This window comes from Kwoniella dejecticola, chromosome 5 (genome assembly GCF_000512565.2).
Source record: "Kwoniella dejecticola CBS 10117 chromosome 5, complete sequence".
NCBI classification, from domain to species: domain Eukaryota; kingdom Fungi; phylum Basidiomycota; class Tremellomycetes; order Tremellales; family Cryptococcaceae; genus Kwoniella; species Kwoniella dejecticola.
In genome coordinates this window covers 365,494-382,686 of record NC_089305.1, presented here as the reverse complement: position 1 = coordinate 382,686, position 17,193 = coordinate 365,494, and the positions used below count along the sequence as shown (strand labels likewise).

General features: G+C 47.2%; 4 protein-coding genes and 1 non-coding gene across 5 annotated transcripts; 1 reads left to right on the top strand and 4 right to left on the bottom strand.

Moving 5' to 3' along the window:
• Positions 1–527: 527 nt before the first annotated feature.
• Positions 528–4,828, top strand: I303_104249 (uncharacterized protein; the record flags this gene model as incomplete). Its single annotated transcript, XM_065968933.1, has 14 exons — positions 528–566; positions 625–786; positions 851–896; positions 957–1,093; positions 1,146–1,738; positions 1,825–2,737; positions 2,796–2,838; positions 2,892–3,013; positions 3,074–3,170; positions 3,242–3,635; positions 3,718–4,013; positions 4,129–4,257; positions 4,320–4,457; positions 4,587–4,828. The coding sequence occupies 14 exons, from the start codon at positions 528–530 to the stop codon at positions 4,826–4,828; spliced, it is 3,351 nt and encodes a 1,116-aa protein (XP_065825005.1).
• A 352-nt stretch (positions 4,829–5,180) lies between these two features.
• I303_104248 (uncharacterized protein) lies at positions 5,181–7,956 on the bottom strand (the record flags this gene model as incomplete). The annotated part of the gene is made up of 8 exons (XM_018408072.2): positions 5,181–5,234; positions 5,335–5,532; positions 5,855–5,872; positions 5,946–6,178; positions 6,258–6,810; positions 6,884–7,679; positions 7,739–7,830; positions 7,894–7,956. The coding sequence occupies 8 exons, from the start codon at positions 7,954–7,956 to the stop codon at positions 5,181–5,183; spliced, it is 2,007 nt and encodes a 668-aa protein (XP_018263283.2).
• A 1,974-nt stretch (positions 7,957–9,930) lies between these two features.
• Positions 9,931–10,024, bottom strand: I303_104247. Its single transcript has one exon. It is a non-coding gene; the product is annotated as a tRNA-OTHER (tRNA).
• Positions 10,025–12,329: 2,305 nt separating this feature from the next.
• Positions 12,330–13,013, bottom strand: I303_104246 (uncharacterized protein; the record flags this gene model as incomplete). Its single annotated transcript, XM_018408073.1, has 4 exons — positions 12,330–12,420; positions 12,554–12,593; positions 12,682–12,745; positions 12,858–13,013. The coding sequence occupies 4 exons, from the start codon at positions 13,011–13,013 to the stop codon at positions 12,330–12,332; spliced, it is 351 nt and encodes a 116-aa protein (XP_018263284.1).
• A 770-nt stretch (positions 13,014–13,783) lies between these two features.
• I303_104245 (uncharacterized protein) lies at positions 13,784–16,320 on the bottom strand (the record flags this gene model as incomplete). Its single annotated transcript, XM_018408074.1, has 11 exons — positions 13,784–13,846; positions 13,922–14,033; positions 14,138–14,443; positions 14,506–14,519; positions 14,599–14,725; positions 14,798–14,970; positions 15,055–15,429; positions 15,518–15,595; positions 15,677–15,799; positions 15,900–16,016; positions 16,147–16,320. 11 exons carry the CDS (start codon positions 16,318–16,320, stop codon positions 13,784–13,786), a joined length of 1,662 nt encoding a protein of 553 aa, XP_018263285.1.
• Positions 16,321–17,193: the final 873 nt, after the last annotated feature.

Genomic DNA, 17,193 nt, shown 5'->3' with positions numbered 1-17,193 from the left:
TTATGCGTGACTTTCCGCATTTGGTCAGATGTCGGTGTTCCTCTGGATGTCCTTGACCATTATCGTATGATGAGATTCTGTACCATCAGGGCTTTTTAATCTTCTTTGACCGATGACTGGGCTGTCGAACCGCGAGTACGGCCTTGCGGGCTCCGAATGATGACCCGATGAGTGTGAGTGACGAGGTGCCGTGTTTATCTCTCTCGGTGTTTGTGATGAGTGGTAAGAATGATGTCTAAAGACGCAGAGAAGGATGAAGGAAAAGCCATGAGTCGTTGTCAACATTGCCGGAAACTGCTTTTGATGATGTCATGACTTAATTTCCATCGAGCGATTCTTCGGATCCGGGCATGACCACAGCGAAGGAGGACATCAGATTCAAGATATATATATCGACTCTGGCGAAGGATAACATGGTTCCCTGCATCAGCGAAGAGAGGCCAAACAATCAGCCGCATACGGTCCCGGACAAGAGTACGCTCAAGTAGATCGAAAAAGGAGCCCGAAAAGCAAGTCTCCTAGACATCATGTCCGATTCTTTCGCTGTGCCTTTGGCAAATACCCGGGTGAGTGCACCCATCGCTTGATTGCGGGCAATTGCCACTGACACAAGGATGCTCGTAGAATGTGACTATCGTAGCGCACGTAGATCATGGGAAGACGTCATTCGCGGACAGTCTGCTTTCTTCAAACAACATCATATCGTCCCGTATGGCTGGAAAGCTACGGTTCTTAGACTCAAGAGAAGATGAGCAAGAAAGAGGTATCACGATGGAGAGTAGTGCGGTGAGCTATGGCACCGTTCGACCGAACAGTCCTGAGCGTTTTGAGCTGATTTAGACTATTCCAGGTATCGCTTCGATTCGATATGAACAGGATCGGTCCAGATGGTATAGGTGAGCTCAGCGAGAAAAGCCATCTGACGGCAACCTGCTTATTGTTTCTCATATATGCAGCGTCTACTTCGAAGCATCTTTGCAATGTGATCGATACACCAGGGCATGTCGATTTCGCTTCCGAAGTCTCTACAGCTTCTAGGCTATGTGATGGTGCCCTTGTACTGGTGGATTGCTGGGAAGGGGTCTGTACACAAGTGAGCGTTACGCAACTTCAACCCTGATGCTGGCTGACCTGGAACCTTTCAGACAATCGCTGTACTTCGTCAAGCATGGGTCGACCGTCTACGGCCTCTACTAGTGATAAACAAAATAGATCGTCTCATCACTGAACTACAGATGTCCCCTTCTGAAGCATATCACCATCTATCTCAGCTCATCGAACAGGTCAACGCCGTCATGGGTTCCTTTTACGCCTCCGAGCGAATGGAGGATGATCTACGTTGGCGAGAAGAACGAGAAAAGAGGCTCAATGAAAGGAGGAAAGCGCAAGAAGAACAAGGAGATGCGCTGGAAAATGGGAATGAGGAAGACGAGAAGGAGTTTGAGGAGAAGGAAGACGAAGATATCTATTTTGCACCAGACAGGGGGAATGTGCTCTTCGCTTCTGCCATCGATGGGTGGGCTTTCAGGCTGGGGAAATTCGCTCGGCTTTACGCAGAAAAGCTCAAGATCAAAGAAGGTAATCTGAGAAGGGTTCTTTGGGGCGATTGGTATCTTGATCCGAAGAGCAAGAGGGTGATAGGAAGAAAGAAATTAGCAGGAAGGAATCTTAAGCCTCTTTTCGTGCAATTCGTCCTAGAGAACATATGGAGGGTGTATGACACTGTGCTGAACCAACAGTGAGCTAGTCATACTCGTCTCATTCCAGTACTCACTGTCCTTCGCAACGTAAGCTGACGCGTACATTTCGTTCTGCTGTTTACAGTGATCCCGATGCGACGCAGAAGATCGTGACTGCGCTTGGCGTGCGAGTGACACCTCGAGACATCCGTTCGAAAGATACACGGAACCTGCTGAACATCATAATGCAACAGTGGCTGCCTTTGTCGACCGCCACCTTCCAGGCAGTCATCGATGTCATACCTTCCCCCTCCGATGCCCAAGCTATCCGATTGCCATTCATGCTTCATCCGGAAAAAGCAGCTGCCTCAAACACCTCTCTGCTAGCTACAAACGATCTAGAAAAGGGCTTATACGGATGCGACCAGTCCGACAGTGCGAATGTCGTAGCTTACGTCAGTAAGATGTTTGCCGTGCAAAGGGGTGATCTACCCGAATTTAAACCTAAAGAAATGACTGCCGAGGAGATGCGCCAGCGGGGCAAAGAGGAACGAGAGAGGCGTGCGGCGATACTGGCTGCTCGTCAGGAGATAGCAAAACCCTCAAATGGTGTACCTTTACCTGAAAATGGAGAAGATCTTGTCAAGCCCCTAGATGATCTTTCTTTGGGATTAGAAGACGACAAAGGTGTTGAGACCCCCCTGATACCGATAGATGAATCTTCGGAAATTCTACTAGGTTTTTCGAGGATATTCTCGGGTGTGTTGAGGAGGAACACACCCTTGATTGTCACATTACCGAAATTCGATAACGATTTGGGCGTGACCCATCCTAGAAATGCGAAGTATGTTGCTAGAGTGGAAGTGAAGGATCTGTACATGATGATGGGCCGAGAGCTGGTCAGTGTAGAGGAAGTTCCGGCGGGCCATGTATGTGCCATAGGCGGCTTGGAAAGGGTCGTCCCTCGAAGTGCGACTCTATGGGCACCAACGGCAGATGGAATCAAGGAGATCACGGAGGACGCGGGGCTAGTCAATCTGGCAGGAGTGAACTTGCTGGTAAGCTATCTACAAGCTGACTTTTGACCGAAAATGAGCTGACGTCGTTCGACCGTAGTCTGCCCCCATCGTCAGAGTCGCTCTGGAGCCTGAGAACCCAAGTAAGCCTATCTGAAATCGACAACCATGGTACGGAGACTGACACTTCCTCCAGGTGACATGCCGAAGCTCATCCGAGGTTTACAAATACTGAACCAAGCCGACCCGTGTGCCGAGTATTTTGTCCAAGAGACCGGCGAGCATGTGATCATCACAGCGGGGGAGATACATCTTCAAGTAAGATTAGATCGTATTATAGACGCAAATGGAGGAATGCTGACTGACCGGCATTTCCAGCGATGTATTAAGGATCTACAAGAGAGATTCGCCAAATGTCCTATTCAGCAATCGGCAGTGATAGTCCCGTTCAGAGAATCAGCCGTGAGGGCACCGGGTGAGCAAACTTTCTCATCTTCAAATTGTCGTTCCTGATGAATTAGCTTACTCACTTGATTCCTCTTGTAGACATGGCTCCGCCGAAGACAGTTGGAACTCCTCGAGGAACAATTCAGGGATCGATCTTGAACGGTCTAGTCACTTTCACTGTACGCGCTGTACCGCTTCCGCCTAAGGTCATCGAATTCTTGCTGTCCCAAACCAATACAATCGGATCAATGATGGTGCAAAAGCGAGACCAGACCAACGAAGAGGAGGAGAGTCAGGAAGAACGAGATGCGGGAGAAGCCACGACGGAACAAAGTCGCAAGCTCACACCAGATCAATTCTGGAGCGAACTTGAAGGTTTGTTGAATAAGGCTGGTCCCGATTGGGCTGGTGCGGCAGATAGGATATGGTCTTTCGGTCCCAAGCGGATGGGCGCGAATGTCTTATTGGATCCCCTGGGCAAGAACCAACTTCGGTAAGCGATTGTCTGTTCCTGATCAATGAAGGCGTCTCGATTTCAAGACAATCTACTTTTACTGATGTGAGCACGTGTTCAGACTTCGCGGCAAAGAGAAGCTCTTCGCGGATGCTAGAGCAGAAGGACAATCTGCGGATGCGGCACTGCAGACTGCCGATAATGCTTTGGCGCAAGACCAACTAGCAAACATCGAAGGTGAAGGTGATGATCATGCTAAAGAGGATCTCCGATTATTGCGGGATTTCGAGAACTCCATTGAGGCCGGGTTCCAAATGGCCACTTTCCAAGGCCCGCTATGTTCAGAGCCTGTAGTAGGTATGGCGTGGGTAGTGGAGGGTATACAACTTGACAAAGACGAATTCGACTCGGAACAAGGTAGGTGACTTCTGTCGTTCTTCGCTTCCTCCTGATTCGGCTCATTGCTTCTTCCTTAAACGATAAGAGTGAATGACTTAAACACAGAAAGCTGATGACTTGACGATTGGGATAGGCAAAGGACGTACAGCCGCGGTTACAGGAGCTCTGATTTCCAGTGTCAGAGATGCATGTCGGTCTGGGATGTTAGACTGGTCGCCTCGGATCAAACTGGCCATGTACACTTGTGACATCCAAGCGTCGAGTGAGCACAGTGCTGTTATGCCCGTGCAGAATCTGCCAGCTGACTGTGCTTATGACCCTTAGCCGACGTTCTGGGTAAGGTATATGCCGTTGTAGCTAGACGACGGGGGAAAATCGTTTCGGAAGAGATGAAGGAGGGGACATCGTTCTTCACGATCAGAGCAATGTTGCCCGTTGTCGAATCTTTCGGTTTCGCAGATGGTGAGTCGAGTTGTGCCGGATAATGTCTATCAGTCATCCCATTATTTCTTTTCCCATCCCACCGACAGGTCGTAGAACAAGAGGTTGATCCCCGTTGTATTGATGTTTTGGCACTGTGTGATTTTGCAGAAATCCGAAAGAGGACTTCGGGAGCAGCTTCGCCTCAATTGATCTTCTCGGGATTCGAAACCCTAGACCAAGATCCGTTCTGGGTACCAACTACCCAAGAGGAATTAGAAGACTTGGGAGAGAAAGCAGATCGAGCGAATGTCGCCAAAGGGTATGTGGATACTGTACGAAAGAGAAAGGGGATGTTTGTCGAAAAGAAGATCGTTGAGTTTGCGGAGAAACAACGAACGCTCAAGAAATAAATCACACCTATTTTCTCTGGCGTGTGAGACTCACTGTAATCTGCACGGACTATCATACTACGCTCGCACATATGGCATGTATATTAAACGGCAACGGCAATGGCAATGGCAATGGCAATGCAATGCTACGACGCACGCGATCAATCAGACCGAAAGCCGTCTGTCATCGGTATGAGCGCACATCGTGAAGATGTACTGATACATAGCATAGCAGCAAGTGTGTCATTATATATGCTATCGAACGTTGATGTGAACAATGTGATTCTATTATTTCGGAGCCTGTCCGAACGGCACGACATTAACATGAGATATTCATCAGTTTTGGCGTTATAAAGATCGGAGTTGTTGAACCCTAATGGCCTTGTTGTTGAGCTTTCAGCAAAGCAGCTTGTTTCTCATTCGCAGCCTATATCATCGATCAGGAAACATTAGTCGCAGCCGGCAAGATGGAAAGCAGGGTATAATCGTAAGGAGGGGAAGATGGGAGATGCATATGAACAACTCACCTGAGATATAGTCAGATAAGCTCTGGTGGGAGATGGTTGATGATCTTCGACCGAAAGCGCCATCGCCCTCTTGGAATCTATGGACAGTCCAGCAGCTTTCCCTTCCAAGCCATTCAAGGGACCTTGATTGGCCGGAGCATTGTTTGGTTGTTCGCCTTTCTCGGTCCACTCAAAGAAAGTTGACATGAGCGATAAGAACTGTTCGTGTCGGTATTGGTGGTCGCGATTATAAGAGTGAGATGAAAGATGAACGAGTGATTGAGGAAGATGATTTTCGAGATCGACGTTCGTTTTCAGAATCAGAATTGGCATTATGATTATCGTTGAGGAAATGAATGAGAGCCGAAGAAGAAGAAACCTCACTGTCAGCTTGAAGTCTTGGTTCGATAATATTATTGTTGTTCATCATAGCTTGTTTGGTCAAACTCAAGTTCGAAAATGGTTTGGAATTGATATTCAGGTTCAAGTTCGAGTTCACACTTGAGGTTGAAGGATTATAATTGAATGGGAAATCGCTTACACGTTCGGTTTTGCAGAACTGTCATCACGACCACGCAACGAGGGTACACATGTCAGCGATGATTTCGATACGTGAGATCGATAGTACTCACCTTTGGTACGGAATCAGTTGCCATTAGTCGGAATATGTATACTTGAATCCGCTCGTACAGCTTGACCATAGTCTGCAGTTGACTGGCATGAAGGGTGTTTCCAATACCAGGTTCTATGCGGCCCTTGATGCCTGCATCTTTATCTGCCGTAATCTGGTTCATGTATCCGATCAATTCTGCTCGTAGCGTATGGTCGATATTCAGTTCACATGGAGAAGCTGGTGCCAAGTAAGCTGTTCGATAACAAGAGTGATATCAGTAATTAGTCTACCACAAGTCTCGAGCTCAGGTGGCGGGCAGACTTAGACTCACTGTTATATATGACAAATGCCATGGCGATGAGATCCTGTTGATGCTTCTCCATAGCAGCGTGACCAGTAGTCTTGCTGTTCTTACCCGATCCGGGTGTAGCGATGGCCGAGGAAGTCGTCGTGAACCGCCTCTTGAAGTCTTGCACATCCAGCCAGAAACTCAAGTTCTCTTCACAGAAATTCACCCTTAAGAACTCTCTAAATAGACTTCGAAGGGCAGGTTCCTCCAGTATCTGCTTCAATCGAGCTGTGTGGGAATCCTTCACATGATTATCGCCACCTGGGACCCCAGAGATGTCGAAATCGGCTCGTAGCCTGTCTGACATCGAATTGCGCCTTTGCAGTTGAGCAGACGGCTGTTGCGAAGACGATCGGCCTTTGTTTGAATTATTCAAGGATGTGGAGGAATCATGAGCGTGTAAATTGGGCTTGGACCCAGATGCTATAGGGTTCGAATGGGGTTTATTGGATTGATCGAACCATTTAGCGACTTGTATCCCTTCCTTGGTGAATTTGTACACCGCCTTTTCAGTCGCCCGAAATTCTGCTTCTTGCTACAAACCGATGTTTGAATGATCAGCAAATGCAGGAGAGTATTGTGACAAATGAAGAAAAGATAGAACTGACCATAGCTGCACCTGCTCCCCCACCTGCACCACCTTGTCTAACAGTGACAACCAAGTGTCCATCTCGGGATTTTCCTTTATCACTGACAAGCGTTATGAAGCCATATCGAACGAATTGACCTAGTATTTCCGCTGCCTCGTCTGTTCCTGTTGCAGATGTGTAGTCCAAAACCCAGTCCACGGCCATCGTAGCGCTGAAAGTGTAATCATCACCCATCGATCCCTGGGTCTTCTTCTCGCCAGCTGGGACACGTCGAATAATCATTCCATCTGATCTCTCGAACTTCTCACCGGCTGGCAAGGGTGGAGATTTCATGTAAAACCTTGACTTGTGATGCGCTTGTATCTCATCATCGCTCATCTTGGTCGTATTTGGCTCTTTGCCTGCGAATCGTCTGAAGAGCACTTCGATTACACCGCGGGTTATGATGATTTCGTCGTCTGTCGAACGCCTTTCTAGGTGCAAGAGCTTCATACATATTGGTTGGGTTGCGAAAATCTTGATCAAGTGGTCGGCAGAGATACCGTTCTTCGTAACGAATCTTTCTAATATGTGTAATCCCTTGGCCGTCAACATGTAGATTCCACGTTCTTTGAACGAGATGGTGTCGAGATCGGTAGCGTTTTCGATTAGATGCGAATCCATGAAATGTTGACATATTGCTTTGGCCATTTCCCGTGACATCGAGAATGTCGTGGTGGTAGTAGTGGTGATGATTCTGGTAGGATCCTTGGGGTCGGCTGCACGTTGTGATTGGGAGAACTTCAGTGAGGATAGATTGGAGCACGCGTCATCGCTATTTGAAGTATGTTAGCATGAGATCAAGGCGCAATACTCCGAATGAGAGGAACTCACGTAGTGAAACTGTTAGGATATGACTTGAAAAAGTTTCTATGCGTTTCGAACTCCAGTGATACTACGAGTGTACAGAAGAGGTCGTGGGTGTCCTGTCATATCGACGAATGGATTAACGATCTTCTGCCTTCCCTCACCTTACCACACGGACTCACCTTGACGAAAGGTCGACCCCTTTTGGTGGTCTTCATCAAATGGGAATTGGAGGAGCTCGACATTGTAGGTCGGTGATTATTCGATTATTCTGGATGAGGCGAGTGGCAAGTCCTTCTGTGCTAGATTTGTATTTGTAGGGATTTGTTGGACAAGGGAATGGGATGAAAGTAAACAGCTGAGAGTCGAGCTAGAATGAGATGCGACTGGAGTGTATTTGGACGAGTAGGTTGTGATGTGATAGATGATAAGATACAATGAGAAATGGAGTGTGAAAATGAGAAAGTCGTGTTGGTGGGAAGGCGTGTGTTGGGATCCACTCAGCGGAATGCGTGTGAATGGGAGAGCGGGTAAATGGTGATGGACGATACACTAAACTTGTGTGTTTGCGTTGATTGTGTGGTGTAATGTGATGTATCAAATGCTCAGTATTTCCGGGTTAGATGTGATTGATGCATCACAACGGGGCCGAAGGGGAAAAGGGGTGAAACAGCTGTCGAGGTCAGAGCGTAATTGTTGGAGATAATGGTCTCGAGCGTTATAGTCGGCGGTGAAAGGGAAGTCCGGCACTATTTTGAGGATTAGACGTCGATGGAGTGGAGATGAAACGATATTATCAGGTCTGGTCACAACAGAGCAGGCGTGTGGTTGATGCTCCAGAGAAAGAAGGTAAATTTGCAACTTACCAGTGGTATCTCGCAACACGTCTTCAGCCCCTCCTTGCTCTTACAGACTAATTTCAACTATCGATGCTTAGCCCGAAGACCGTGCCTGCTACTCGATAACTATGATCAACTTCCGTGTTTGTCATCAATTGGCCGCAGGAATATTACCATGATCTCACTTACGGAGTCGTCAATATCTCAATTCCTTCTGCGGGAGATGATGATCCCTTGTCTTTGTCGGTGGAATGGACAACCCAGCTACAATTGATGGTTCCTTGCCTCCTTTGTACCTTTGTTTGTGTTTCAACGTGTGTCGGATTGATCGATTGATGGCCCTTTTGATGGTTCCTAGAATACCAATTAAAGGATAGTCCAATGTCGTTCTTATCCCGCAAGTTTTGTCAAACGAAGCGCAAGCTGTTCGACATACGATTGAGTTGAGTGTTATTCCAGCATTGAGGCTGTTTGCTGGTGGTATTTTCCAGTTTGTCGATATATCGTATTCTGTCCATCCGGAATATGTCATATGTCCTATATTTCCTGGATTCTTGCGTTTGATGTGTGCTGTCTTGCGCCCCACGTCGACAGTCTGTGGTCACCAATGACGGTGTTACAGATTGAGAAAATTTACCTTGACATTGTTGTAATCGTTGTTATTGTACTTGTACTGATCGTTCGAGCAGAAAAGACGGAGTTTCATCATAAAGCGCCAACGCGGAGTGCGCAATACGCAGATGGAATTGAACGTTAGACGGCTGCCGAAAGTAAGTTAACGAAGAAAAAAGGGTCAAAAGCAGTTAGACAACAGAATCATACTGGACCCTACGTTTCATGTTAAAACAAATAAGGGCAATCGCAGAGAGATGCGATTCTCAAGCGCTTTGAGCTTTTTTTATTTCTGGTACCTGATTTTCCGACTGCTACCGTACCGGAGTCATTACCCTGAATTGATTTTCCACCATTCTCCCTCGGTAAAGTCAGCACTCACAATAGTCCAATTGATCAGTATTTCATCTTTCTGTCAAGCAAGAAAACGGAAAAGGATGATGCGGCAGTACTGCGCATATGACCATGCATGCATACTGTTGACGACTGCTGCGTTTCTGTCCAAACGGGATGAGCCGCTTTGAACCCATCCGACGTTACAGCGCCCTATCTGCAAGCGGATGGGAGTATGTTCCGATTGCTCTCTGGCTACACACGTGTCGATGAGCTGCCGGCCACGAGCACCCCCGCTGGACAACGATAGCATTCACAGGAGGAGGGTACGACGTGGTAAGGACAAGGTCTGTGTAGAGTTGACATGAAGAGGAAAACTTACACGCAAACGAGAGAAGGCCCCCCAAAAAACAAACGAAAACAAAAATAGATAACTGGCAGCGACGGGATTCGAACCCGCGCCCGAAGACTGCGGTTCTAGTACGAACTGCACCTGAACACAGCGCCTTAACCACTCGGCCACACTACCGTGTTTTCGTGTATTATTTTTTAAGATCAATATAATCAGTTAGGCGGCTGGAGAGCCTTTCAGACCGAACCTGAGAGATTGCCTGAAACTCCGTGCTATTGAGCTCCTGATGAGAGCCCCATAATCAGTCTGTCTTCCCCGCTCCCTCTACTCTCGGCCTTACAGAGACGCAGCTGCACATGGAAGGTGTCCTAATCGGATTGATTTTACAAGAGACATCGGTGGACAACACTGGTAGACTTTGCCGCCCCTTGGACTGCGTCAGACTGAATAGCGATACTGCTAATCATATATATGTATGCATCAACATGTCCAGAGAGCCACAGAGTCCTCAAGTCCTTCGTGTACGCTGTGAAGGTATGTTGCTAGATGGCAGCGACAAATGTCGTGTCAAGTCGAAGATCTTTTTGGCTGGGACCGAGATGCTTCAAACAGCTTGCACGGGTGCCACTTCCGCCTCTCCGATTGAGCAGGTGCTTAGCTTTTTCCCCCTTCTCTTGTAAGCCTATTGGACCTCACGGTCAGATACCGCAAATGAACTGGGCCCACGATGGAATACACGGACGTCAACTTCGAAGATCTGATCATGCTGAGGGTCGAAGCCTTTCTACTGGACTCACATTGTAAGCTGACCGTATTCGAGCTTGAAAACAAGCCCGTCAGCTCCATACATGGCATTCAGCATTTGAGTTCTGCTTTCTTTATCTTGAGCGGTTGGTGCATTTCCTGACCATTCGACCCAAATTTGCTCTGCCATCTCGGCTTCCTTTTCACTCTCTTGATTGCCCTCATCACCGTGGCTATATCAGAGTCGATCTCTCCCCAGCCTTGATCAGCTGACGGCCATCTTCAAAAGGGGCTGTTGCGAAAGTCTCGCTCGGCGTTGATTGCCCTTAGGCGTGTTGCCGGTATCGACAAGATACACCCGGCTGCAAAGATCATCACTCGTCTTGTCGCAGGCATAAAAGAGAAAGAAAGCCAGTTGCGGGTGCGATGATTTGCAGAGATACCGGCCCCTGAAGAGCCGAGACTGGGGGATGCAATCCTCTCTGCCCTCCTCAGCTTGACGATTGCAGTCGGCAGCCATGTTGTCTTCAAGATTCTTCTTCCGGAAGGTGGCATTCGAAGGAATACTAACATCGCATACCGTCATGATTGTGCAGTTGGTTGGGCTAGATTCTCGGATTGCGAGCGAATGCAGCAATGGACAGCCATCTTCGTTATGAGACATCAAACGGCGTAAGCAATCTCGGTCGCTTTCGTAGAGGTACACCCATCCCCAACCTCACTCGATTCGCTCTATCCGTTTTGGTTCTGCGATGGTCTATAGACCTTTAATCACGTACGCCCACATCTGGTCTCACATGGGATCTGAACGAACGAAGATAGCCCTGCCTGATTCTCGGCTCGAGCTTGGCTTAAGTCATACTTGTGTGCTCGATAGACTGAGGGATATTGACTGTACACAAACTTCTTGCCAACCCTGACTGATGAGAAATGCCTTTCCATAATCATGGTGGCCCGTGGCCTCAAAGGAGGGGTCGCACAAGTGGTTAGGCGCCATGTGTACGGACGATCGAAACCATTCGAGCTGTCTCCCACAGAACGCAGGCCGGAGATGACACCGCTTCGAATTATGGGTTTGTGGATATATCGTACATCTATGATATGTATTGTTTGATCATACCCATTTGCTGCTCTCTTCTTCTGGCTTAATGTCAACCAATAACTGGCGATTGACAGCCGATCACCAAGGGCGCTGGTGTGCGGTGTGACGTGATGATGCGTGCAACCATCACCAGATGATCCCATGCGGTTTATTGTCCTTCATCGCCCCGATGGTCCACCGCTGCATGTATCCTTACACCCTGTTGCCAGCGCTTCCGCGTCACCAATCGTTACAGTGGGCCCAAAGTTCGAATCGACTGGAGACTGCAGGACTTATCAAGCATGGTGTCAGTGATATGTTGTGTGAGGTTATCAGTTGTTTGTCTGTCAGACCTCAGCAGTTCACAGTCAGCTGCCGTTAGCGACCATAAGTTAGCTCTTAGCCTCCGCTGGATGCGCTGTGACCTGTAGCCGATGTTAGCAACTACTTGTCGACCTAGAGACATCATTAAGACTCGGAGCCTTGTGGATTTGAGGCTCTAGGAAATTGTGTTATGGTATGGACATTATCAGACCAGGTGTCGATTAAGGGACAACAACACAGTGACAAGTGCACCGGTCATGATTTAATGACACTGGTTCATACTGCTTGTACCTGTCATATCGGGATACGATATTGTTATTGATTTCTTCTTACTCATACTTTCTTCTCGCCTTCCTTTCCGGCCTCCTCTACTTGCTCAGCGACCTTTTGACCAGTTCCACCGATCGCACCGGTATCGGTGAATCTGACGCGGCAACGAGTACATCAGCTTCACCTGTCTCCTAGTAATCGTCCGAAAAGAAGAAATGGAGAGGCGATGTTGAGAAATGACTTTCAGATGATGGGGTGAGCGAGAGAGCGAAAGAGAGACGACTCACTGTTTACCGATAGCTCCATCGGCCGAGAATGGTCCACCAACTATCATAATATCATTATCAGCCATCAGAGTCCCCAGGAGAGGACATTAAGCTCCACGTCTGTAAACCTGTGTAAGAATTCAGCCCACCTTCTTGGAGTTTAGATCCAACAGCACCGTCCGCGTTGAAGTTACTACCGACCGATCCGTCGGACTGGTCATCATCAAATATGTGTAATCAGCCTTCGGGCTATGCTCAGAAATATGACGCCGGTGTCATGTCGACTTCAACCAATCAATCGTACATGCTCTACCTCCGAACTCACCTTGAGGGCTTGTCCGGCCTCCTTGAAAGTCTCAGCAGCTTTATCAGTCATATCTTTAGATTTGTCCGCGTAGGTCCTGACTTGGAATTGGTTGCGGTTGAATTTGGTCGATCGAAGAGAAACGATAGTTCGACTAAGAGTTGTAGGTCTGAACATCGTAAGAAGGATTCAAGATCTAAGCAAAGTATTCCGACGACTAGAGTATATATATATATACATATTCGTGAATTATCGCTGACCGATTATCATATACATATATGCGATTTCGATCCGACTATTGAATCATCTACCAATTTAGCTTTAGCTCAGATCAGATCGAGGAAGCAAATCAATCGATCAATCAATCGATGACCTAATTTCTAACTTCTCATCTCACTTCTCCCTCTCCCCTACACTGCATTCACAAAAGGTAGCAAAGTAACACAGACACAGACACAGACGAGTGCTCCCGGCACAGAAAGTATACTCCTGATCATCGATGTGTCATTCCTATGTCATATCCCACTGAAATAACGGTATTCTCCCAACGTACTGAACTGGACGAACCGGGAAGATCCATTTACCGGTATCTCGCAATCGACACAGATCGGCGATCTGCTTTTGTCGCAGCGTAGATCAAATCTGACGTCAAAATCATGGTTCAAGCCAGAATCGCACGATACCCACGTTCTGCATATCTTGCTTCGTATACTCTGAATCGCGAAGAGCAAGAGGACTAACGAGTGGTATCCCATTATAACGATTTATGTATGTACGAGTGATTATGAAGGGCGAGTGGGGTATATGGATTTCATTCATAGTCCTTGATCCCCTCGATGAAACGATGGTATGGGAAACCGAGCTCGTTCTACTTGTATGTGGTCCCTCTACATAGCTTCATGATGGTATCTATAATCAAGATACTCTCCATGATCTTACGATACCTTCTATACCTCTTGTTTTCGTAATGTGAAGGATACTTGAGGGTTCTTTGGAAGCACAATCATGGTCTGCGATGGAGCACCATCCACCAGATCAGCCTTGGAGTGATCCTATCGGAAGCTCGCAGTATCGACTGGACTCACTCTGTAATTGGTTTCGGGGAACGATGGCACTTCAAGCTTCATAGTGAAGTTTCGTACAATATAAGCGATGATAGTGGAGAGCTGGGTGTATGCGAATTGTTCTCCGACACATCTAAACCAAGAATCAAGTTCCATATCAGCCAGTGTCATGGATACATCATGTACTTTGAAACTTGGCTTTACAGCAAGTGCATTGTGTTGGACAAGGGGACTCACCTATGACGACCAGCACCGAAAGGCTGATAAGGACTTTCTGTTCCCTTTGAAACGGCTCCGAACCCATAATCGACCTGTTCACTCTTCGTGTAAGTCTCGACAGCAGCTTGTCCAACTCCCTTCTCCTCGAGCCATCGCTCCGGTGTCCAAGTCTTGGAGTTTTGCCAGATTCGAGGATCCATCTGAGATACACCCGGAGCGGCGAGGATGAAGTGACCTTCCGGAATGACGTATGAGGATTGCTCCGATGGGGCGGCAAGGGACGGAGGGACGGGGATATCAGAGATGACTTTTCGGTAGATTGAGCTGTACAAATTTGGTCAGCTCAATAAACACTTGCATGGACCTAGCCCTGAATTCTAGCTCACTGGATAGGGGCGTGCTGCGAGGAAGCAGACGTATCGAAATCAACTGCCGTTCATCGTTCCTTGTGGTCCTAGAAATGGAGACTGCAAACTCACCATTCGAAGGGTCTCTCGGATAACGGAGTCTAGGAGAGGCAATTCCTTGATAGACTCGTAAGTCATAGGAGCCAGCGTGCCATCAGACTTTCCAAAGTACTTAATTTGTTCTTGGTAAAGAGCCTCTCTGCGAGGTTCGAATACAGCCGTTAGCTATTGAATGTATATCTGTAGCTCAGACGGTGTGAGATCAACTCACAGGATGTCAGGTCGATCCGCAAGATGTAGTAAGGCCCAAGAAGAAGTAGCCGAAGAGGTATGTTGACCAGCCATCAGGAGCGCAATCATGATGTGCGAGATGTCTCGATCAGTGAGGGGTACTCCATCCTTGTAGACTGAACCCTGCAGAGAAGCAATCATATCTAGTTCGTGCTGTTACAACAAAGACAGAGGTTATCAGTTACATACTTTATCAGAGTCACAGAACAAGACAAGGGATGAAGAGAGATCGCTTACATCGGTTTCACCTTTCTTTCGTTCCTCAATGATCTTCATGTAGAAATCACTCATAGCTTTCTGAGCTTTGTCCCTTCTTCGGTAACTCGGTAGGGGCAAGTTGGGGAATAAGAAGTTGAGAGGGGTGAAACCGCCGTCGAGATCTTCATAGTATTGAGCGAATTTACCGTTGATACCTTTTCTGACTTCTTTGCCTTGTAGAGTTCGCGAGGCGGTCAAGATGATCAATTCCGACATCGTCTTCAACAAGTCCACTTTGACGGTCGATCTCTTTCCTTTGCTCAAGCCGAGTTCGTGAGAGAAGAATTCTTCGCATTCCAAATCAATCAGAGGTGGGTATGATTGTAGTGCCTCAGTGGTAAGACCTGATTTGATCTGTCGAGGTATACTTTGTCAGTCATATAAAACCGATCGCGCCGACACGCCATGCCATGTTATGCGAAATTCATTGGATGTGACTTACAAACTTCTTCTGCTGCATCAACATATCATTTGGACAGTCGTACACGACACCTTTACCGAAGACGGGAGTGGTAAGATGCTATTTCCGCAAATCGAGAAACGGGTCAAATGTCAGATTGGACGATCCTAATACGAGACAAAAGAGAGGAAAGTGACTTACGGTGTAGGCATCTTCAGCTCTGACTTGAGAGGTTTTTCCACCCAGAGACAGATTATTTCCCTTGGGTCCGAGGGCGACCGTGAGTTTTCTACCCATCATCACGAACGTGAAAACATCTCCGTACTGCAATATTCATCAACAATCAGCAAGCGTCCGGTTCCAGCGATGATGATCTCTGGTAGAACAATGTGCTGGGAGTAAGGCGACGTGTCGAGACACCTACCTTGTCTCTACATTCGAAGAAGAACTTGTACGGGTCTTCGCCATAATATGCCGCTGACCCAAACCACGGGATATAGTGGAATACCAGGGGCGGTAAAGACTTGTTACGCGGCAATGCCTATATGTATCGATCGAACATGTTAGCTTAGCCTGGCAAACATACATTCAATGGCTTATATGGGATCTGGTACGTTACGATGCCCATCAAGCGAAGGAAGGGTCAGAGAGATAAGCAGGTCAATACTCACGACTTGTCTAAAGACGTTCAAACCAATTATCAGAGCTACGCTCGCCACAGACCCCACGAATATCTGAGCAGCAAGGGGCAGGGAGGTGTACCATGGCGGGATAGTCAGACCCAGCTCGTTGAGTTTGAGGAGCGTTGATGCGGTTGATTTTTCGAAAGTATCGTTCAAGGACATCTTGACGTTGTTTTATCGTTTTATCGTTTTATCGTGCTTGTTGTCCTTTTTTCTTGTTTTCCCCCTGCGTCTGTATCAAAGGGCTTCTTCCCTCTTGACTATCTTATAAGTGTATCTTTTATCTAGAAAAGACTGTCGTTGTTGCTCGTCCAATGAATGTCGAGTGGAAATGAGAGGTCAGCTTAAATGTGATTATGTTTATGGATGATGACCAAAACAAAAGCGAGTAAATAGGATCAAGGTGGTTCGAGGAAGACCAAATTGGTATGGTACGATAATAATCAAAATCAAGGGTCCATGCGCAAAATTCCGTCAAATTCAAGAAACAACAACGCGTTCTAAATGATAAAAACCCTGAAAATTCGAATGTGCAAAGACTACAAATAAATCGTAAGAAATCATCTCGTCAGATATGACAGTATCGACGAAAGTCAATTCACCCAACCCAGGTATCTCATCAGGGTATGGCATTGAACGAGCTGCTCATTGCGAATGAACTTGCATAACCGGGTATTCGCAGATGATCAGCCTTCTGTGGGCCCGTGCATCCGTACGTCGGAAGTCTGAGTCTAAGCGTTTTCACCCGAATTATCGAACAAAAAACAGCCACTACCACTACCACTACCACTACCACTACCACTACCACTCATAGCGTAGTACGATCTTCGATCGCAGTCAGGTCGCTGCAGTCGTGTCATACTCATACTTATACATGAGAACGGGAATATTCTATGACTATTTCGATACAGTTTTGGTTTATCAGATCAGATGAAATCACAATCAAATCGATTGACGACTCGCTTTTCCCAAGAAGCTATAATGAGATAATTCGAATTTCACTTCTTACGTTTCTTTCCACCCAACCTCGGCAAT